The 22,023-nt window shown below is 43.7% G+C and overlaps 2 protein-coding genes across 4 annotated transcripts; both read left to right on the top strand.

Annotated features, from left to right (window-relative positions):
- The first annotated feature begins 1,288 nt into the window (after positions 1 to 1,288).
- On the top strand, positions 1,289 to 20,637 carry ENTR1 (endosome associated trafficking regulator 1). Of its 2 annotated transcripts, none has more exons than XM_070758894.1 (9): positions 1,289 to 1,654; positions 2,907 to 3,028; positions 4,397 to 4,789; positions 6,157 to 6,230; positions 10,093 to 10,204; positions 10,457 to 10,519; positions 11,010 to 11,149; positions 12,466 to 12,783; positions 20,381 to 20,637. In XM_070758894.1, the coding sequence occupies exons 1-8, from the start codon at positions 1,579 to 1,581 to the stop codon at positions 12,560 to 12,562; spliced, it is 1,077 nt and encodes a 358-aa protein (XP_070614995.1). In that variant the 5' UTR covers positions 1,289 to 1,578; the 3' UTR covers positions 12,563 to 12,783; positions 20,381 to 20,637. The 2 variants fall into 2 exon arrangements, with proteins under 2 accessions (XP_070614995.1, XP_070614994.1); XM_070758893.1 differs by having other exon boundaries at positions 12,466 to 12,994; positions 20,592 to 20,637.
- On the top strand, positions 13,979 to 20,637 carry LOC139171084 (zinc finger and SCAN domain-containing protein 2-like). 2 transcript variants are annotated; one of them, XM_070758891.1, is made up of 3 exons: positions 13,979 to 14,311; positions 16,052 to 16,111; positions 16,958 to 20,637. In XM_070758891.1, the coding sequence occupies exon 3, from the start codon at positions 17,149 to 17,151 to the stop codon at positions 18,337 to 18,339; it is 1,191 nt and encodes a 396-aa protein (XP_070614992.1). In that variant the 5' UTR covers positions 13,979 to 14,311; positions 16,052 to 16,111; positions 16,958 to 17,148; the 3' UTR covers positions 18,340 to 20,637. The 2 variants fall into 2 exon arrangements, with proteins under 2 accessions (XP_070614992.1, XP_070614993.1); XM_070758892.1 differs by having other exon boundaries at positions 14,272 to 14,815.
- Positions 20,638 to 22,023: the final 1,386 nt, after the last annotated feature.

The raw sequence follows: 22,023 nt of genomic DNA, 5'->3' as shown, positions 1-22,023 counted from the left end.
TTAAAAAAAAAAAAGCCAATCAGTAAAATAGATGAAGATTGTGAGAAAGCCCCAGACTTACTACTTGGGTCATCATCAACTTTTAATGTCCCTGTAATCCCTTGCAGAGTGGAGTCTAGACCAGCAAATGCTGGCTGGGGAATTCTGGGAGTTGAAGTCCAAATATCTTCAAGTTGCCATGGTTGGGAAACACTGGTCTAGACTACTGAATGGAGCTGAGTGTTTACTGCCCAGATGCCCTTCCTGTTGCCAATGCAGAGTTTTATTCAAAAACCTGCAAAATCCAACCAACTTCAGAGAGCACCAAAGATCTTATGGTTCAATCCTGAGCTACAGCTACACAGCTAGTTCTTGACTTAGAACCATTCATTTAGCAACTATTCAAAGATACAACTTAAAGTGAGTTACAGTTGGTCCTCGCACTTATGACTGTCCCAACTTTCCCCACAATCACATGACCAAAATTCCGGCGTATTAATTTACAATGCTTGCAGTGACCCAGGTTCATTGGATCAACCGGTTGGCTTCTCACAGGAAAGTCAATGGGAGATGGATTGGTTTAACAACAACTGGATTCATTTAACATGATTCACCTAATGACTGCAGTCATTTGCTTTACGAACTGCTTGAAACGTGCCTAGAGTAACTGTGAGCAAGTAACTAACTTTAGCAAAAATGGTTTTAAATTTGGCGCAACTCACTTGTCATTTTTTAGCAAAGGAAATTCTTGACCCAATTATAGTTGTGAGTCCTGGATGACCTTTATTGCACATCTCTAATTCCATATTCTATGTGTAGAATATGCACAAATGAATTCTGAAATAATAATAATTTATTTGATTTGTATGCCGCCCCTCTCTGAAGACTCGGAGCGGCTGACAACATAGCAATAATACAATATATTACAGTACAAATCTAATAATGCAGTACAGAGAGTAAGAAAGAGAAGGAAGAAATATGCAAGTCAAAATAGGCAAGTAAGAGAATCCATGTTGAGTATATTCAAAACACCTGGCTGAGGAATTCTGGGATTTGAAGTTCCACAGGTCATAAAAGCATAGTTTCCCCACAGCTGCTTTAATGGAACTACAGTACTTCCACGTTGTGTACTTGGGTACCCAAAGGCAGGGGCCTGCAACTTTAAGCCTGAAGGACTGCAACACCCACAATTCCCTAGACAGCTTGGAATTCTGGGAGTTGAGGTCCCGCAGGTTTAAAGCTATAAGGATGTAGCCCCCTGCCCTAAGGTTCTGCCTGAGGCTCTTCCATTGCCTTCAGAAACAATTTAGACCCGGGGTCAGAAGGGGAGCTCATCCAATGGGCGGATGACACCGTGCCGCGGGAAACTTCAGGCACTCCAAACAATGGGCTCTAAATTCGGGATGTGAAGGGATTGAAACCCTGGACTACAAAGGCTATTGAGTCAGGCCACATTCTCCGCGGGCAACTCTTCCTTTTTCGTAGCTCTGTGGTTCGGAAGGCGTCCTCCGAGGCTCCGCCCACGCCCTCCCCCGGAAGTCTACCCCGCTGGCGGCAGGGGAAGAAGAGAGGGAGACGTTCGGCGGTCTTCCGCGGCTTATGGCCGGGCACAGCGCCCCCCCGCCTGGCATCGTCCTCGGGGAAAGCGTGGCGCCCTCCTGGGCAGGCCTTGACGGTAGGGACGGCCGCTTGGCCCTTGCCTTTGAGCACGTGCAGAGGGTCTTGAGCAGGGCGGGGGGGGGGGGGGTTGAAGTTCCTTTGGGATGCTGTGCCTTTCCTGGCCAGCCTGGGGATGATGGTTCCTGGGGAAGCAGGCCTGGAAGAGAACCTGTGTCTCTCTCCTCTCAGTGAGAACTCCAGGTCCCATAGTTCCCACCTTAGGGGTCGTAGCCTGGGCTGTGACTGGGATTGGGGGTGGCCTTCAATGGGGTGGGGGGCAATTCCCATGTTCTGCAACAGAGCCGAGGAAGAAAGCACTTCTGAGCATGTGCAAAGTATTTTTACTTGTACAGTGGTACCTCTACCTTCTGTGAACAGGTTCTTAAGTAGAAACGTTCTTAAGAAGAAGCCATTTTCCCCATAGGAATCAATGTAAAAGCAAATAATGCATTCAAACCCATTAGGAAAGGAAAAAAAGCTCGGAATTTGGGTGGGAGGAGGAGGAGGAGGAAGGAGAGGAGGAGAGTTGCTGCCGAAGGAAGAAGGTGAGGTGAGGGGAATAAAAAAAATCCAAAACTTTAAGGCTTAAAAAAAAGAGGGACTCTGAGGCCGTGAGGAGGAGCAATACACCAGGCGCAAGGCTGCCTCACACACACAGTTTCCCATACACTGACTGCTGCTGCTTCTACCAGCTTCCTCTTCCTTCCCATGCTGAAGGGCTCCCCTCTCCTCTCGCTCACTCGCTTTGTAGCCGGCGCCTTTCCTTTGCTGTGGTGACTCCTCAGCTGCCCAGCGCTAAGGGAGCATTTCTTTTCTCTGGGCGCTGGCAGACGTTTATTCCCTGTCCAAGCACCCAGAGAAAGGAAAATGCTTTGTTCGCTTTTGGTTACCAAAGCCTCCTTAAGTGCCACCAAAAGGCTCCTCCGGCAGCCCCGAAAAGCCTGAGATGGCCAGGATTAAAGGGGGAATGGCAGGAATCTGGCCAGGCCTTCGTGCCGCTCTTAAATTTCCTGGGAAATGTTTCCGGGCTTGGGTTCTTAAGTAGAAAATGGTTCTTAAGTAGAGGCCAAAAAATCTTGAGCACCCGGTTCTTATCTAGAAAAGTTCTTAAGTAGAGGCATTCTTAGGTAGAGGTACCACTGTATTTAGTTCCCTGCCTGGACTTCTAAGGACTCAGATTGGCAAACCAAGGTGATGGAGAGCTGGGGGGAGGAGATAAATTGAGAGTGTCTTCCCGTTCTTTTCATTTGTTTTCTTACCTGTCGCAGGTGGGCCGCCTGGCAACCTTGGGGAAGGAGCCAACCCCTTTTCCTTCAAGGCCTTTGTGAGGAGTCAGAAGGAAAAGGCCGCCACAGCCTCCTCTGTGGGCACCAAGAACGGCAGCACTGAGGTGAGAAGGGAGGCGGAGCGGGGGTTTAGGGGGGCAGGAAAAGAGGAGGGAACTGGCCTTTTTCCTCTCCAAGAACCCCCCCCCCCCATCCTGACCCTGCCTCCCTCAAAGCGGTTTGATTGGTCAAAAGGAGCAGGAAGAATTTTGCTGGAGGTTCAGAGTCATGAATGTGGGCAGAGGAGTTGCAGGGAGAGTCTTTTAATAATACACATTGATATAGATGTATCAAAATCTTAGCAGGTATTAGCTTATATTTATATATTATTGTAAAATAAACAAATAATCTTACATATATCATTATCATTATTGATTGCTCATTTTTTTGTGTATATGCTTTTTGTTAAGTTCTCCTACTAAAGAGGGTGGAGGTGGTTGAGTGACTAACAGCTGAATCCAGCGATACAGCAGCCCGGCAAACTCTCTGTAAATAGAGGGCTGCCTGCTCGCTGAACCAATCAGTGCTCTTTATTTTCTGCAAGGTGGACCTTGGTGTAAGCAGCTTGCTTAAATTCAAATGTTTAACACTTTTAATTGCTTTCAATGGTTTTAATTTGTTGTAATTAGTTGTAATTATTTTGGGGTGTGTGTATGGGTGGTTATATAAATCGAGCAAGTAAATACATGCTGTGGTAGCAGAACTGTGCTTTAATGCAGTGTTTCCTAACCTTGGCAACTTGAAGATATCTGGACTTCAGCTCCCAGAATTCCCCAGCCAGCAAATGCTGGCTGGGGAATTCTGGGAGTTGAAGTCCACATATCTTCAAGTTGTCAAGATTGGGAAACCTTGCTCTAGAGATCCATTTTGCATTGATTACGTAGAAACATAGAAGATTGACGGCAGAAAAAGACCTCATGGTCCATCTCATCTGCTTTATACTATTTCCTGTATTTTATTTTAGGATGGATCTATTTTAGGATGGATCTGCGAAGCGGCGCAGGTGTTTTAAAAGGTTGCAGCCGGCCTGGGGGGCTTGCCAGCACCCCCCCGAGCCCCCCAGGCCGGCTGCAACCTTTTAAAACACGCGGGATACGAGCGCCAAGGAGCTGTCTCCTGAAGCCGAACGCGGAAGTTAGCGTTCGGCTTCAGGAGACAGCTCCTTGGCGCTCGTATCCCGAATGTGAGCTCGGGAGGCGAACAAAAATGTCGCTCCCCTCCCAGCTCTTATCTCGAGTAGCTCGTAAGTAGAGCTGCTCGTATGTCAAGGTTCCACTGTATTGTAAATAAATAAGTTGTTAATAGCCCTTGGGAGGATTTTTGGAAAGTTACAACTACTGCTAGGCAGTTTGGTGCAGAAAGGGCCTTTGGCCTCGGCGTAGGAAAGGCCTTGAGAGATGGTCAAAATCCCAAACATTTTGCTTCGCTTGCAGGGGCCATTGAGGTCCTGTCTCTTGCTGGATGAGAGCGCCTTCTTGGCCGAGTCGCTGGGGTTGAACAAGGACTTGTCAGAGCCGCTTTTTGCAGACACAACAGCCTCGGACTCCTTGCTGCCAGATGACGAGGATGATTGGAGTGGCTCCTATCAGCCCTCGGCTGTTGAAGAAGCCCATTCGGTCAGAGTCCCCAGCGCCTCGCTCAGCAGCAGCCCAATAGACTCTTTCTACTGCAACGTCTCGGACCTCCAGACCTTCTCCCCAGAGCAGCTGGGACAAGATGACCATGTCTCCTGTGGCTGTCTTCATGAAGGGGACCAAAGCTCTCCAACTGATCAGATGTCCCCAGAAAATGGCTTCTGTCGACTGCTGCAGCTGCGTTACCAAGAAGTGAGTGTTGGTTATTCTGCGAGCTGTTCTCTCTCCTGGCTTCCTCGGGACAACAAGGCTAAATCCATAGCAAATATATATCCCGCCTGTTCTGTCGAGCTCTCTGGTAGAATCCTCCCAAAAATGCACAGATACAATTTCAGACACACACACGTTTGAAAATTCAAAACAATGTTCTTTATAATGAAAATTCACTTAAATCAAGCCCTCTTTTGGTATAGCAAAGAGCACTCGTCTCCAAACAAACTGGTAATTTGTACAGTTCTGTGATACTTAGCTTGCAGCTGTGAGGCAATTCACAGTCCTTCTTTCACAAAGTGAAACACACTTTGCTCTGGTTTAGTTTCAAAGCGGGGGAAAATCAGCACACAAAGATCGAAGTCAGCAAAGCAGGCATGAAACACAACGATCAGATAATCCTCCACAATGGCCAAACCCACAGGCTGATATTTATAGCAGCCTCACTAATTACCACAGCCCCACCCAACCACAGGTGGCCTCATTTTCTTTGATAATAATCTCTCAGTTGTTGTTGCCTATGCGTCGCTCTCCGCATGCGTGGCTGTATCATTAACTCTTGTTCTGAATCCAAGGAGGAGCTAGATAAATGATCTCCTTCTGAGCTGTCTGCCACACTCTCCTCCTCCCTGTCACTCATGTCTTCTTGGTCAGAGGAGCCTTCATCAGCAGATTCCACCGGGAGCAAAACTGGCCTGCAGCATGTGGATGTCTCTCCCACATCCACAGTCCTTGGGGCAGGAGCCGGGCCAGACCTAACCACAACACCTGCCTTTCTTGCCTGCCCCAGGCGAAGAGCCTTCTCTGTGGTGGCCCCGACTCTCTGGAATCAACTCCCCCCAGAGATTAGAACTGCCCGCACCCTCCTTGCCTTTCATAAATTGCTTGAGACCCACCTATGTCGCCAGGCATGGGGGAATTGAGATATCCCCCCTCCGGGCTTATATAATTTAAGTGTTGTTGTTGTTGTTATTATTATTATTATTATTATTATCCCTTTTGATTTTAATCTCCACAGGAACAATTTTACCAAGTAGGTCGAGCTAACGGGGTTAATATAAAGATATCATCAGCCCTATAGGATAGGCCAGGCTAAGAAGTCAATGCCATGTAGTCCTAACAATTACTTTTTGTTAAAATATCTGTAACAACAGATTTTTGCCGGCCTGATTGCCCTTCTCCTTCTCACTTCAGCTTTCTATGTATTGAGCGGAAGCTTCTCTGAAGGGTTTTCTCAGCTTTCCTCATCTTGGACTGGTTTTCTATCTTGTTTCCTATCTACTTTTTCAACAGTTCCTTCCCAGAATTCCCAAATCCTTCAATGTCTGAATCTTTCCTCTTTTACACAGCTGAAAGAAGAGAACTCCAAGTTAAGAAGTACACTAAGCCAATTTGAAGCTGTTTCTGAATCTCAGGCGGAAAGGTGCGTGTAAAATTAAGAACAGTAGAGAAACAAAACTTTTTAAAATATATATTTATTAAATTTTTCCATTAAAAAAAAGGTACATAATCATATTTACAGATGAATCTACGTCATATATACATTCCTATCGACATTGTCTTCTAATTACTTTTAGATTTCTTGATATTTTATTTCGATGTTTCTTTTGAGTTTCTTTTTTTTTTGGTCCATTGGTACCATTTTGTCCAGGTTTCTTTTTCTTTTTTTTATAAAGTATCTTTATTGTTTTCCAGAAATAAAAAAGGAGAAAAGAAAAAAGAAAAAGAAAAAAAGTAAAAGAATAAGGAGTAAAAGCAGTATTTCTCACATGTTTTGTTCTAGTTTAACAGATCTTAATCCATTTCTATTACCTTTCTGATACATTTCTTTATATTTTGTATATTTGCATTTAATTATCATAAATAAATTTTACTAATTGATATAGAAAGAGATACATTGGGAAGAAAAAGAGTAATAAAAGTCATCCTTCCTAAGGTAATTATTATCCTTCTTTTGTATACTGATACTTTGTATTGTTACGTTTTCAGCCTTTGTTTCGAATCCATTCGTGCCATTTTTCCCAAATTCGTTTAGATTTTTTACTTTCAATCCCCTTAATTGAATTTGTCATTTCATCCATCTCAATACATTTATATATTTTATCAATAATTAAGCTCTCTGATGGAGTTTGTTCATTTTTCCATGTTTGTGCCAATGGGATTCTGACTGCAGTGCTTATATGTGTTATGAGGAAGAGCGTTTGTTTAGTATAAGATCTTTTCCAAATTCCTAATTTTGCCATTTTGTCCAGGTTTCATAATAGTCCGATTCTTTTCAATTATTATGTCCAGAGACAAGAAAATATTGGGAAAAAATAAATAATTGGTTGTGTCAAATAACAAATACAAAAATAGAATATACGCCAGAGTTTTTTCTACTGGGTATTATGAGAGGTACCTATTCTAAAAATGTAAAATATTTAAGCTTGTATATTACAACAGCTGCAAGGATTGTATTTGCACTGAACTGGAAAAATCCACAAATACCTGAAGACAATGAGATCATCAAGAAAATATACGACTGTGCAGAGATGGACAGATTGACAATGGAACTTAATAATAGAAAAACAAAACTTTTAATTGGTTACTTCTCTGATTTGGGGCCCTGGAATCGAGAGAGAAAGTACATTTAATCCGGATAAATAAAGCATGGGGTCTGATAGCACTCTAAAAATATCGAGGCTTGTCAAACCAAAGGTGACCTGGTCATTCCAGAGTTTAGGTTACAAAAGAATGCTGTGAAGTTACATGAAGGAAGATTTGGTGAGCATTAGAAAAATATCTCTTTGCAGTGTAATTCTGTCTTTCTGTCTTTACATTGCAATTGATGGAAGATACACATTTGTTTCTCTAGAGAAGCTTGTTATTCGCCCACCCCCTTTTTTTTCTCTCTCTCTCTCTCTCTATTGCTTTCTTTCTCTTTCACTCTTTCTCTTTCTTTTTTTCTTTCTCTTCTCTCTCTTGCTATCTCTCTCCCCCTCTTTCTCTCTCTCTCTCTTTCTCACTTACTTTCTCTCTCTCTCTCTCTTTAAAAGAAAATAACCAGGTGGAAAGCTAGCCATCCCCATCTAAACTCACACCCCAGCCGATACCTTCCTCAGAGATTCCTTACATTGCAATTAGAGCAATGGAAAAAAACCCTGCAATGATTTAGAGCTTGGAAAACATTCTTCTTTGCAGAGAGTAACAGTGAAAGAGTTGAAAGAACCCTACTCAGAGCAAGTTAGAGTAATGAAACAAACCCTGCAAAGACTTAGGGCTTGAAAACATTCTTCAGAGAGAGTAACAATGAAAGAGCTTGGGTACATTAATAGCACCTGGTTAGGGCTGGAAAGATATCTGGAGCAAGTAAATGGAAAAAAACTAGAAAGACAGGTTTTGGAATACATTCTTGGCAGAGATTAACAATGAACAGCTTGCAAGTGGTAAAAGCTGGGAACATCGTTAGCACTGGTTAGGGCTAGAAAGAAACTTACTCAGAGTAAGTTAGAATAATGAAACAAACCCTGCAAAGACTTAGGGCTTGGAAAACATTATTCACAGAAAGAAACAATGAAAGAGGCTGCAAGGTAAGATCTGGGAAGATCGTGTATAAGACACACCCTAATTATCAGCCTATTTGGGGGGAGGAAAAAGGTGCGTTTAATACACCGGAAAAGTTCTTTTCTTTAACCAGAGAAATTAGTTTTGCCATTTCAACCGACTCCAACAACTTTGGCAACCGTTTTTTCCATGATAGGTAGCAAAGTGTCTTTCCATTTTTGTGCAAACTTGCTGCTGTCAACATATATTGTAGTAACACAGTTCCAGAATTTTTTTTCTCCGGTTCATTTTCCACTTGTCCCAAAAAAGATAAATTCTGGTTTCCTTTCTATCGCCATTTTCAGGATTTTCTGTATTAAAGTGTGAACCGTACTCCAATTTTATTTTTTGCTTTAGCACATGTCCCTCATAGATGATAAAAAGTCCCTTCTTTATTTTTACACTTCCAACATTCATTTGACATCCCTTTATACATCTTAGAAAGCTGAAAGCTTTGAAAGGCATCCTGGCTTGTCTCGTGCTCCCTGTTCTGCCCCAGCCACGGACCAGAGAAAACGTAGCACACACGCAGTTTGTTCAAATATATCTTTAATTGATTAACCACTACTAATCACCTTGCTCAATAGTGTTCACACACAAACAAATCTTAAATCAGTCTTTTCTTGGGAGGGGAAAAGCTGTTGATTATACAGAATTAACAGTTGGCATAAGTCCATAAAGTCATAAAGTAAGTAATTAGTTCTGGATATCGCAAGAAGCTTACAAAGGTTTGCAAGATGCCTGTAACCAGAAGCCAAAACAGATAAGCCAAGCAGAGGTTTTCCAAACAAGAGGCACACGATCAAACAAACTATCAAACACGTTGTTTCCTGCAGAGTTTGTTCCATCTCTGTCATTCCTTAAGTAGAATTGGGGAGTGGCCAGTTAGCCCAAGACTACTCCCAAGGAGACCTCCTCCTGAGTAGCCATTCCTGCCTTTTGGCAGCTCTGCGTGTTCGTGCATTAAAAATAAGCTCCTCCTCTTCTTTCTCATCACTGATGTGAGGTGCTGGAGGTTCCAAAGACCCTGGCTGAACCCCTGCCTCTGGCATCAAATCCTTGCCAACCTTCCCACTGTCCGACTCAGGTGTCAGCTGCCCAGGCCGCTTGCGCATCACTTCATTGGCCTCGTCTCAGATGGAATCCGCTACCAGCTGCACAGGCTGCTGGTGGGTCACAACACTCCCAGGAGACAGCAAGAACAGGAATCATAAGACTCTGCTGGGGGCTGGAGCCACTGTTCCCTCTAAGGTGAGCAGCTGTACGCCCGCTCACAGGAAATCAAACTTCAGCACAGGACTTTCAAGTGCCGCACAGTGTTGATGACTCACTTCAGCTGAGCTTTCCATAGCCATTTGTAGCCAGTTGCTTCCCCCTCTCCCCACTGCACAGCCGAAGCTCTTCAATTGTGCCACCAAATACCATACAGTATTTTAATATTGCAGATGCAGACTTGCAGTATTATAAGTGGTACTGATATATAGCATTTTTAATTATGTGGGTACATTGAATAAACATAACTTTGGGGTTTCAAATAGCACTGATTCTGCTGTTGTCTTGGGTGACATCTGTGAAAAAAATTCAGGTGCTCAGGCATGAAAACGTGCCGCTCAGACACTATACTTTTCCGCCCACACCCAAAAAAAAAATTAGAGGGAACATTGGCTGGAGCTCAAAGTGGACTCATTCTTTCTCTCAACCAGAATAAGGCATCTGGAAAAGACTTTAGAGAAGAGCAAACGGAAAGAGGAGAAGGAGGCTCGCGAGCTGGAGGCCATGGTGCAACAGGTGGAAGAGAATCTCCAGTTAATGACGGTGAGTCTAGGGCGCTGTGGGGACCAGCCCTCTGCCAAGAATAGCTATCGGAGTAAGGTGGTAGCTGAGCCTGTCCCGTTCTTGGGCTCTGAGGGGTAAGGGTCCTTCTCGAATTAATAGAATACAAGAGCCATCCACTCTTTGTGTGCGCTATTTACCTGTGTGCTTGTCCTTCTCTCCCAGTATTTAAGAACTGTGGATCGTGTTTGCCCGCAGCTCCCCAAATAAACCTTTCTCTGCTTTCTTTTGCAGAAACGGGCCGTGAAGGCAGAAAACAGTGCCATCAAGCTTAAGCAGGAAAACATGACCCTTCAGGTACGTAGTGAGGCCTCACGCTAATGGGACAGATAGAAAAATTCCGAAGGAGATTGGGGAGTTAAAATACAGGCTGAATTTGGAACCGGAAATCCGGTCGTAAGTCAAGCTTTTTATGTGACTGGAAGCATTTTTCCAACGTTTTCCTTTTTGGGTGGTGCTTGTTAAGGGAACTCTGCCTTCCAGTCATTCAGTGAATCTCTTCATTCAAATGGCATTTAAGGACAAGCAGTTCCTACTTGAAAAAGCCAGATAGAAGGCTATGCCCTGCCAAGCCACTCCTCCCCACAAGGGCTTTCTAAATAAATTTTAAAAATAGTGAAGTAACTGATCTTATGTAAACTAACCTGGAAGTAAACCTTGGAGGTCTTCCCTGGGCCTTGAATGTTCTGCCAGAAAGACCCTTAGCTCATGTCATGCTTTGAAAACACCCCAAAAAGCAGCGTTTGGGAAGTCTGCGACTAATAAATGCTTCTCTGCTTACCTGAAGGTTCAGATGGAAAGTTACAAATCGGAGAACCAAGCCTTAAAGTCTTGCCATCTAGAAAACCTGACTGTAGTCAAGCAAAATGCAGATGTTGCCTTGCAGAATCTCCTGGCGGTGATAACGAGATCTAAATCATCCATCAAGTAAGTCTTGAGTAGGTAAAGCAGATGAAAACACTGAAGTCATGCAAGATGCTAAGTTTTGTTTAGCAAGCCACAATTGGCTTAATCGGGGCTAAAGACAAAGCAAACCCAGTTAGAACTCAGTGGTGCATATGCAACTAGCCAATTTGAGGGTTTGCAGTAGTGATACCTTGTCTTACAAACTTAATTGGTTCCGGGACGAGGTTCTTAAGGTGAAAAATTTGTAAGACGAAACAATGTTTCCCATAGGAATCAATGGAAAAGCGATTAATGCGTGCAAGCCCAAAATTCACCCTTTTTGCCAGCCGAAGCGCCCGTTTTTGCGCTGCTGGGATTCCCGAGGCTCCCCTCCATGGGAAACCCCACCTCCGGACTTCTGTGTTTTTGCGATGATGCAGGGGAATCCCAGCAGCACAAAAACGGGCGCTTGCTGGCAACGGAAGTCTGGAGGTGGGGTTTCCCGGGCAAGGAGAGCATCAGACAATGGATGGTTTTAAAAAATTTGTCCTGGATTTTAAATAAATTGCTAAATAGTGAAATAGCATGAATAGCCTTTTTCAGGTGTTGGTATGTTAGTTCCTACATTTTTCTTTTTTTAGTGTCTTCAGAACAATTCTAACTTTCTAAATACAGCAAGGTTAAATTTTGCCCTTTGGTTTCAGTGTGATAGTTACTCAATGTAATTCTGCATCACATCGATTGTAACAGTGAATTCCCACATTTTTAATCTTGGGAGAATCCAAAATGACTGGAAAACAAGGTGAAGGCAGAAAACATTGTAGTGCAGTGGTGTGAAACCTCATTACATTACATGAGTCTTCGGAGAGGGGCGGCATACAAGTCCAACTAATAAATAAAATAAATAAATAAATTATGTATCATGACATTTTTTGCCTCTGCAGAGCTGGGGTGGGTGTGGCCTGTGTGCGACTCATCCATCCCTTGGGCTGCCAGTCTGACACTCCTATTGTAGTGGCTCACATTTGAAGGGACAAGGGGAGAATGCTTGAGGCATGGAGGCTGGGCCTGTAATGCGAAGAGGGTACAGTACACATGTTTGTGACCTCAAAGAGGATAGAGATGGGGTTTCTTGTTTCCTTGGGGGTTTTGGAAGTTTTACATTAAATTAGCCTATTTAAAGTTTTAGTTGGGTTTTCCACTCCAAAATAGCAGATGCTAGGAAATACATTGGACCACCATAGAGAGCAGGGTGTAAGAGAATATAAGAGTTGAACAAGTTGGGTCTGCCTGAATCCCTGGAAGGGAGCAATGTAGTTTTCACCGTTGTGCTTATCCCCATCTTGTGTTTCTTCTAGGCAGCTGCTTTCTGGTGCAGAAGAACTGCAGCTTGTGGCTGACCTTTTGAGGTCTCTAGACAAAATATCTGAGATACCATCACAAGGAACCCTCTGAGGATCTATTACCTCTCATTCTTGGAGAAAACTAAATCAGAAGCTGGATTTTTTTTCAATGGTTTTGCGCTGTGATTAACTTCTGAGATTGTTAAGATTGCAGCTCTTAGTCACTCTGGATTGCTCTATAGAAAGTGTTTCATAATGTGCAAAGAGAACTAAATATATTCGCATTTTACTGGCTGGCTGCTCATTTAGAGATTGCTTTAAAATTCTAGTCAGGTATGTATTTATTATTTAACATGGCTGCCAGTCAGAGTTGTCCTCAAGCACACAGATATTATCATTAAAGCTGTCTTCTTGATAGAAGTCACATTTATTGAAAACCAGCTGTTGTACAGGTGCAATAAAATCTTTTCTTGCTTTTGCATAGAGAAGTATCCAAGATTTAATCTTCTGAATATAAAGTTTTGAAGGTTTTTAATTTCTCCAGGTTTTGTTATGGTATTTTTTTTAAAATTATAATTAAACTGCAAGTGTGTACTTTGCTTTGGTTTATATATATATATATATATATATATATATATATATATATATATATATATATATATATATATATATATATATATATATATCCAATCATGGTGAAAAACTGGTTGTAAGCTTATTCCTCCTCTTTAAGGATTGGTTATGGAAGGAATAGATACCACTGTGACCTCTTTTTTGAGCTGAAGTTTTCATCTGTTAACCCGTGTGTTGGGAGTGCACAAAAATATATTTTTATATTTTTGTTTTTGTGATGACTGCTTTCATATATTTGGCTTTGTTATATGCTGCTCAGTCAACATTTTTCTAATATGTGCAGCCACATAAATACAATACATAAATATATAAAACGAACCTCTTTTCCAGTTCATAGCAGTGCTTTAGTAGTGCTAATGGACAGCTTTAACTATTACTGGAGCATTTTGAAGATAGCTTACGCGTGGATGAACCAGAGTTGTTACCTAAAATGACAGAAACTGATCAGAAAAGAACTAAGCAAACCAAAGCTTTTATTGCCACCCACTAAGAAGTGCCAGAGATACTAATCTTGGGATTGTCTTTCAAAAAAGATTTTTCTTAAAGGATACTAATTTAAATAATTTTCTTAAAAGATACTAATTAAACTAATGCATCCAGCTACAGTTAAGTTTAGTCGTGGAGAAATTGTGGATGTCAATCACTGGATGTCAATCTCATGAACAAGTTGACTTGAAGGATTCAGCCATTTGTTAAAATTGGCCTCAAGTTCATCAAGGAAAGTGTTAAAACAGCAGACTGTTTCCTCAAATCATGACACTGCGACCTCGGGAGATCGTGAAGACTGAACGGCACCATTCGAAAGCCGTTTGGGGGGGGGGGATTACATCCTCTTCGCTCATTGGCTGCCATCACGTTGCAGCCTCCCCTTTCTGTTTTTTCCTCCTGGTTGGCTGTTCCCAAGACGTCACATGTCCATATAGCACACGGGCTCTCTCCTTCCCCTTGTGCGCCGCTATTGGTTGATGCTCCTGGAACGCAGAAAAGAAAGCGAACAGCGCATTGGCCGACACATGGGCAGAAGAACGGAGCCGGGGCGATTGGTTGCCCCATTGGGTGAAAGTAGGTGTGGTTGTTCTCTTTCCTGAGACGGTGAAAAGGTTGGTTGTAATTCCGGGTTCATCAAGCCAGTGCATGACCTCACTTCCTGGTCCGTCACCTGGCATATTCCCCACGGTTCCGGCCGATGGTTTCTAAACGCTCCTCCAGCCGTAGCGTCTTTGACAAGGTGAGACTGCCGTCAGTCAAGTTAAGGCGGTGACGGAGGAGGAGGGGGGCGCTTTCAAAGGAGAAGCCCCCTCCCCGCTCCTCCTCTCGAGCACTCCCCGAGGGTCCCTTTCCCATCCACACGTTCGGAGCCAGGGCTTTATTTTGCGTGTGGCACTGATTCGTGTCAACAGCACCTGCGAATCGCAACAAAAGGGGTGTCGAAGTCGGTCCTTAAGACACAGCGCGGGCTGCTCTGATGAGCCGCCCAGAATCCTTTGGCGAGGGGAACAGAATGAATTAATGCAATACATCCATGACATGAGGGCGGTCCCTTTTTCCTCATCTGCATGAGTCGCTTTGTGCCTGAAGAATGAAGCCTGCAAAGGAGCGTCTGCCTTTCCTGCCTGGGATGAGCAGAGCCCCGCTTTCTCTTCCTGTCCTGGCCACTTTGGACAGAGGCCCGACGGAAAGCCTTGAAACCAGGGGGTCCCCAAGTGGGCGGTCCTGACCCCTGGGCAACAAGGTGGGAGGATTTCTGGGGTGCGCTCAGAGGGGCCGGGTGGGGCTGGTGGTCTCTTCAGGGGGAAAAACCTGGGAAAGACAGAAATTCTACTCGCTGCCAGAAGGAGGGGGGTTGTATAAAAATGTTTATTTTTCTCCACATTCAACATACTGTCCGTCCATCATTGGGGGGCAGGAACTTCAATCCCCTCAGATAAGGTCTGCTACTTGGGTCTCCTCCTGGATCCACAGTTGAGCCTTGATCACAATCTCTCCGCTGTGGCCAGGGGGACCTTTGCCCAGGTTCGCCTGGTATACCAGCTGCGGCCCATTCTAGATCAGGAGGCTTTACACCCAGTCACTCAGGCTCTCACCACCTCTCGTCTTGACTATTGCAATGCACTCTACATGGAATTATCATTGAAGAGTGTTGGGAGACTGCAGATAGTCCAGAATGCAGCCACACAAGCTGTCGTGGGTGCACCTCGTTATACCCATATAACACCTATGCTCCACCAGCTCCACTGGCTAGCGATTGGTCTCCAGTCACAATTCAAGGTGTTTGTTTATTTATTCATTTATTTATTGGACTTATATGCCGCCCCTGTTTGTGGACTCGGGAAGGCTTACATTTCGATTTTAAAACATATACAATATATATAAAACTTCTCTAAGCCAATTAATAGAATAGTTAATTTAATAATTATCTTGGCTGTTCATTATGTATAAAGCCCTACATGGCTTAGGGCCAGAATATTTATGGGACCATCTCCTGCCATATATTGCCTAGAGACTAATAATATTGCACAGGGTTGGCCTTCTCCGGATCCTGCCGACTAAACAATGCAGGTTGGTGGGGCCGCGGCGGGGGGGGGCATTCTCTGTGTCTACCCCGGCTCTGTGGAACCAACTCCCCCCCCCCCGCTCCCCGATGTCCATATTCCTCCCACCCTACTGGCCTTCAGAAAGGGTATGAAGACCTGGCTTTGCCGGCAGTCCTGAGGCTCATGAATTGCACATCTTTCATGGCCAAATTGTATTGAATGATATGTATGTTTTGATTGGATTGCTGAGTTGTGGGTTTAACTTGTGTTATTGTTTTAATTTGTACTTGACTTCTTTTTATTGTTAACTGCACTTTTTTATATTATTATAAGCCGCCCTGAGTCGTTCAGGATTGGGCGGCCTAGAAGTCAATTAAATAAAATTGAATAAATATACCTTCAATATAACTTAATATGCATTTATTATTTTTCAGTATTTGCAAGCTTTTCTTCCCTAAAGAGACCAGATGACAGGGAGCTTATCTTGTGTTTAAGTAAGTATTTTTTTTCCCTTGATTTTACTATTCTAGGGTTCAATTTGTAATTTGTATTCATTTCCTGGTTGTGACCTTGGACTGATTTTCTATCTTATTGCCTATCCACGTTTTCAATAGTTCCTTCCCAGAATTCCCAAATTCTTCAGCCTCCGAATCTTTTTTACATAGCTGAAAGGAAAGCAAATCCATGTTAAGAAGTACACTAAGCCAAATAGAAACTGTTTCTGGATCTCAGGCGGAAAGGTGCTTGTAAAATTAGGAACAGTCGAAAAATTTTAATTGATTAGTTCTGTGATTTGAGCCTCCTGAATCGAGAAAGTACATTTAATCCTCAGAAATAAAGCATGGTGACTAATAGCACTCTAAAAAACCGGACAGTAGTGGGTTGCTACTGGTACGGGCCATGCTATAGCTCTCGTAGCGAAAATGGACCTGCAGGTGCAGCTCCGCATGCCCAGTATGAATGCACACGTTCAAGTGAGATTTGGCTTCTGCGCGTGCACAAGAAGCAAAATCTCACGAGGGGAGCACAAACACATGAGATTTTGGATATTTTATTCCTGCATGTGCAGAAGCAAAAAATAAATGCCAAAATCTCAATTTTGTTTCCTGCACATGCGCAGAAGATGGATGCAGGTGGAATGCAGGGGGTGCTGGTAGTCGCAGTCCAGGAGGGTCCTCTGAAGAAGGGAAATGTGGGAGAGAGGAGAAGTTGGGGCACCCAAGGCCTGGTCCGGAGGGGGTGGTGGTGAGAGGGAGTCCGGTGAGAAGGCAGGCTTCGGTCTGGGTCTGCCCTGCAGGGAAGTGGATGCAGCCGTGACCAGTTTCTCTTTCTTTCTTCAGGAGGACGGAGGAGCTTGGTGGAAGCAGGACGGAAGTGCTGCCCGAGAGGAGCAGAAGGAGACCATATCCCGCATAACAGCTCAACAGGGTACGGCTCCCCCGGGAGACATTGGGGAAAGGCCTGGAGGCTGTGGTGCTACAGGACGAATGAGTCCAGGAGGATCCCGTGAAAGGAGGCTGCTTGAAAGGGGATGCGGGGAGGAGGAAATGGGTCTAGATCCCGACATGGACCTGGAGGGCAGAGGGTCCTTGGGGGGACCCAGAAGACCCCAAAGAATGGAGGAAAGGAATATCAGTGTCCAGAATGTGAAAAATACTTCCAAAAAAATGGTCATCTTCAAAGCCACCTAAGAATCCACACAGGAGTGAAACCTCATAAATGCCTGGAGTGTGGAAAGAACTTCAATCTGAAGGGAAACCTTTACAAACATCAAAGAATCCACACAGGAGAGAAACCTCATAAATGCCTGGAGTGTGGAAAGGGCTTCAGTCGTAACAGCCACCTTTATAGACATCAAAAAATCCACTTGGGAGAAAAAACTCACAAATGCCTAAAATATGGAAAGAGCTTCAGTGAATTGGGAAACCTTTATATACATCAAATGATCCACACTGGAGAAAAACCTCATAAATGCCTAGAGTGTGGAAAGAGCTTCAGTTATAAGAGCAGCCTTTATACACATCAAAGGAGTCACAGCGGAGAAAAACCTCATAAATGCCTAGAGTGTGGAAAGAGCTTCAGTCAGAGTAGCCACCTTTATGCACATCAAAGGATCCACACAGGAGAGAAACCTCATAAATGCCTTGAATGTGGAAAGAGCTTCAGTAAGAGTAGCCACCTTTATGCACATCAAAGGATCCACACAGGAGAGAAACCTCATAAATGCCTGGAGTGTGGAAAGAGCTTCAGTCAGAGTAGCCACCTTTATGCACATCAAAGTATCCACACAGGAGAAAAACCTCATAAATGCCTGGAGTGTGGAAAGAGCTTCAGTCTGAGGTTCAACCTTTGTAGACATCAAAGGAACCACACTGGAGAAAAGCCTCATAAATGCCTGGAGTGTGGAGAGAGCTTCAGTCAGAGTAGGAACCTTTATACGCATCAAAGGAGCCACACTGGAGAAAAACCTCATAAATGTCTGGAGTGTGGAAAGAGCTTCAGTCGTAGAAACAGCCTTTATATACATCAAAGGATCCACACGGGAGAAAAACCTCACAAATGCCTGGAGTGTGGAAAGAGCTTCAGTCAGAGTAGCAACCTTTATACGCATCAAAAGAACCACACTGGAGAAAAACCTCATAAATGCTTGCAGTGTGGAAAGAGCTTCAGACTGAGGGGAAAGCTTGATAGACATCAAATAATCCATTTACAAAAACAGTAGGATTGTGGGGAATGTGAAAAATCCTTCAAAAGAAATGACCATCTTCAAAGGCATCTCCCTAGTTTCCCTGAAAATAAAAGATGGTCTTATTTTCTTTTCATCCCCAAAATAAAGGAGCAGCTTTATTATGGGTGGCTCGTGTTTTGCCCTCTCCAGCCTCCAAAGTTTTCCCTGGAGCTGCGGAAGGGTAAAAATGCCCTCCCCCATCTCCCTGTAGGCTCTCTGGAAGCCAAAAATGCCCTCCCAGAGCCTCTGTGCCAGCCGAAAATCAGCTGGCCAGCACATACATGCAGGTGGAGCGGAGCTGAGGGAACAGCTCAGGTACCAGCAGATATGGCTCCACATGCCACCTATGGCACCCTAAACACAAAAGAGTTCCTCATTGTTTTTGACTTTCATGCTGCTGTTTATGGCAAGAATGTATGGCCATGATAAAGTCATGTTGCTTGGGGTGCAGCATAAGGAGGTTACTCTGTCCTGCATCCCATTTGGACAGCAATTAGAGAAGAATGTGATATTGAGAAAGCATGGTACCAGATATGGGCAACTTTAAAAAAAAATATTTTTTTTTTATTTAACATGAAACAGACATATAAAACCACACAAACATTGGATTCTCTCAATGGTCCGTTTGTGTCAGATGACCTGTTTGGAAAGGTAGATAGTATAATACCTCAAATAGGGTCCACACTACAGCACCTCCCCTGCCCACTTGTGGCTGGCACCAGACCTCCCCCACCCTAAGAGATCTTGGACCCTAAGAGATCTTGGGCCCTGAAGGCCTTAGGTGCAAAAACGGGTGCTTCGCTGGCAACGGAAGTCCGGAGGCGGGGCATCTCGGTGGCGGCGGTGGGTTTGTAAGGTGAAAATAGTTTGCAAGAAGAGGCAAAAAAATCTCAAACCCCCGGTTTGTATCTCACAAAGTTTGTATGTCGAGGCGTTTGTAAGATGACGTATCACTGTATATCCCTTTTTAGTCATAAAAGCCCATGGGATGAGCTTGGGCCGTTCCCTTTCTTGAGTTGTTACTCACCTCACAGGCTTTGTTGTTGTAAGAAGGAGTAATTAGATGTGTTCCCCACCTTGAGTTGTTTATAAAAATAACAAAGGTGGGATATAAATAAATAATAATAAACTGTTCCAATGGATGCTTTTTTAAAATTTGACCTGGATTTTAAATAAATTGCTAAATAGCAAAATAGCATGAATAGCTTTTTTCAGGTGTTGGTATGTTAATTCCTACATTTTTCTTTTTTTAGTGTCTTCAGAACACTTCTAATTTTCTAAATACAGCAAGGTTAAATTTTGCCCTTTGGTTTCAATGTGATAGTTCATTGCATCAGCGGAATCCCGCCCGGCCGCTCTGTTCAGGGTGACCCGCTCCCTTCTTAACCAGGGGAGAGTTGGGGAGCCCTTACAGAGTAGTGCCGAGGATTTTAACACGTTTTTCGCTGATAAAATCGCTCGGATCCGGGCGGACCTCGACTCCTATTGGATAACAGAGTCGACTGACAATGAGTCAGTCGAGGTGACTGGGGCCCCTACTTGTCCACCTGTCTGGGAAGAGTTTGATCTGGTGACACCTGATGAAGTGGACAAGGCCATTGCAACTGTGAGTTCCGCCACCTGCTTACTGGATCCATGTCCCTCCTGGCTGGTTTCTGCCAGCAGGGAGGTGACATGGAGCTGGGTCCAGGAGATTTTCAACGCTTCTCTGGGGAGGGGGTCTTTTCCGGATCCCTACAAGGAGGCATTTGTGCGCCCCCTCCTAAAGAAGCCTTCTCTGGACCCAGCCATTCTTAACACCTATCGGCCAGTCTCCAACCTTCACTTTAGGGGGAAGGTTGATGAGAAGGTGGTGGCGCTCCAACTCCAACGGTCTGAAAGTGTTAAGGGAACTTCTGAGACTGTTAGGATTGCAGCTGTTAGTAAATCTGGATTGCTCTATAGAAAGTGTTTCATAATGTGCAAAGAGAACTAAATATATTCACATTTCACTGGCTGGCTGCTCATTTAGAGATTGCTTTAAAATTCTAGTCAGGAATGTATTTATTATTTAACATGGCTGCCAGTCAGAGTTGTCCTCGAGCAAACAGATATTATCATTAAATCTGTCTTCTTGATAGAAGTCACATTTATTGAAAAAGAGCTGTTGTACAGGTGCAATAAAATCTTTTCTTGCTTTGGCATAGAGCAGTATCCAAGATTTAATCTTCTGAATATAGAGTTTTGAAGCTTTTTAATTTCTCCAGGTTTTGTTATGGTATTATTTTTTAAAATTAAAATGAAACTGCAAGTATGTACTTTGCTTTGGTTTATATATATATATTTCCAATCATGGTAAAAACCTGGTGGTAAGCTTATTCCTCCTCTTTAAGGATTGGTTCTAGAAGGAATAGATACCACTGTGACCTTTTTTGGGGCTGAGGTTTTCATCTGTTGCCCTTGTGTTGGGAGTGCACATAATTTTTATATTTTTGTTTTTGTGATGACTGCTTTCATATATTTGTTATATGCTGCTCAAAGTGCAGCCGTATAAATACAATACATAAATATATAAAATGAACCTCTTTTCCAGATCATAGCAGTGGTTTAGTAGTGCTAATGGACAGCTTTAGCTATTATTGGAGCATTTTAAAGATAGCGTATTTGTGGATGAACCAGAGCTGTTACCTAAAATCACAGAAACTGATCAGAAAAGAACTAAGCAAACCAAAGCTTTTATTGCCACCCACTAAGAAGTGCCAGAGACACTAATCTTGGGATTGTCTTTCAAAAAAGATTTTTCTTAAAGGATACTAATTTAAATAATTTTCTTAAAAGATACTAGTTAAACTAATGCATCCAGCTACAGTTAAATTTAGTCGTGGAGAAATTGTGTAGTGTTTTGACTTTGGAAACACTGGATGTCAATCTCATGAACAAGTTGACTTGAAGGATTCAGCCATTTGTTAAAATTGGCCTCAAGTTCATCAAGGAAAGTGTTAGAACAGCAGACTGTTTCCTCAAATCATGACACTGCATAATTTTTACAGAAAATCACTGCTGTAATTTCTCCCCTTTCATTTATTTCATACTCTGATCTAGCAACATTTTGGGAACCCTCTCTTGGTTTTCCCCAATCTCATTAATGCAAATAATTAGGATTTCAAACCTAGATAATGGTGAGCACAGATGTGCTAGGCCCAGAAGTCATTTCCTTGTTAGTGGTTCTCTGAGTCCTTCCACAAACCATGATGGGAAAAAACCCTGGCTTGTTTAATGATTCAGAGGCGGCACTCCTATTTTCTCCCTAACAACCCTGCGGGGTAGGCCGCTTTGCTCTGCATCGTCTAACGAAGCCGAGGAGGGTCGCCTTTCAACGGGGAGCCTCTACGTGACGGTTCGGTCTCTGGTATTACACATAGAAAAAGCCACCCGCCGACCTCGGGAGATCGTGAAGAATGAAAAGCACCATTCGAAAGCCGTTTGGGGGGGGGGGGGGGAGGATTACATCCTCTTCGTTCATTGGCTGCCATCACGTTGCAGCCTCCCCTTTCTGTTTTTTCCTCCTGGTTGGCTGTTCCCAAGACGTCAGATGTCCATATAGCTCACGAGCTTTCTCCCTCCCCTTGTGCGCCGCTATTGGATGGTGCTCCTCGAACGCAGATTGGCAAACTGTGGAAAAGAAAGCGAACAGCGCAT

Source organism: Erythrolamprus reginae, chromosome 8 (genome assembly GCF_031021105.1).
Source record: "Erythrolamprus reginae isolate rEryReg1 chromosome 8, rEryReg1.hap1, whole genome shotgun sequence".
In the NCBI taxonomy this organism is placed as follows: Eukaryota; Metazoa; Chordata; class Lepidosauria; order Squamata; family Dipsadidae; genus Erythrolamprus; species Erythrolamprus reginae.
The sequence above is the reverse complement of the archived record's forward strand: the minus strand, read 5'-3'. Positions and strand labels throughout refer to the sequence as shown.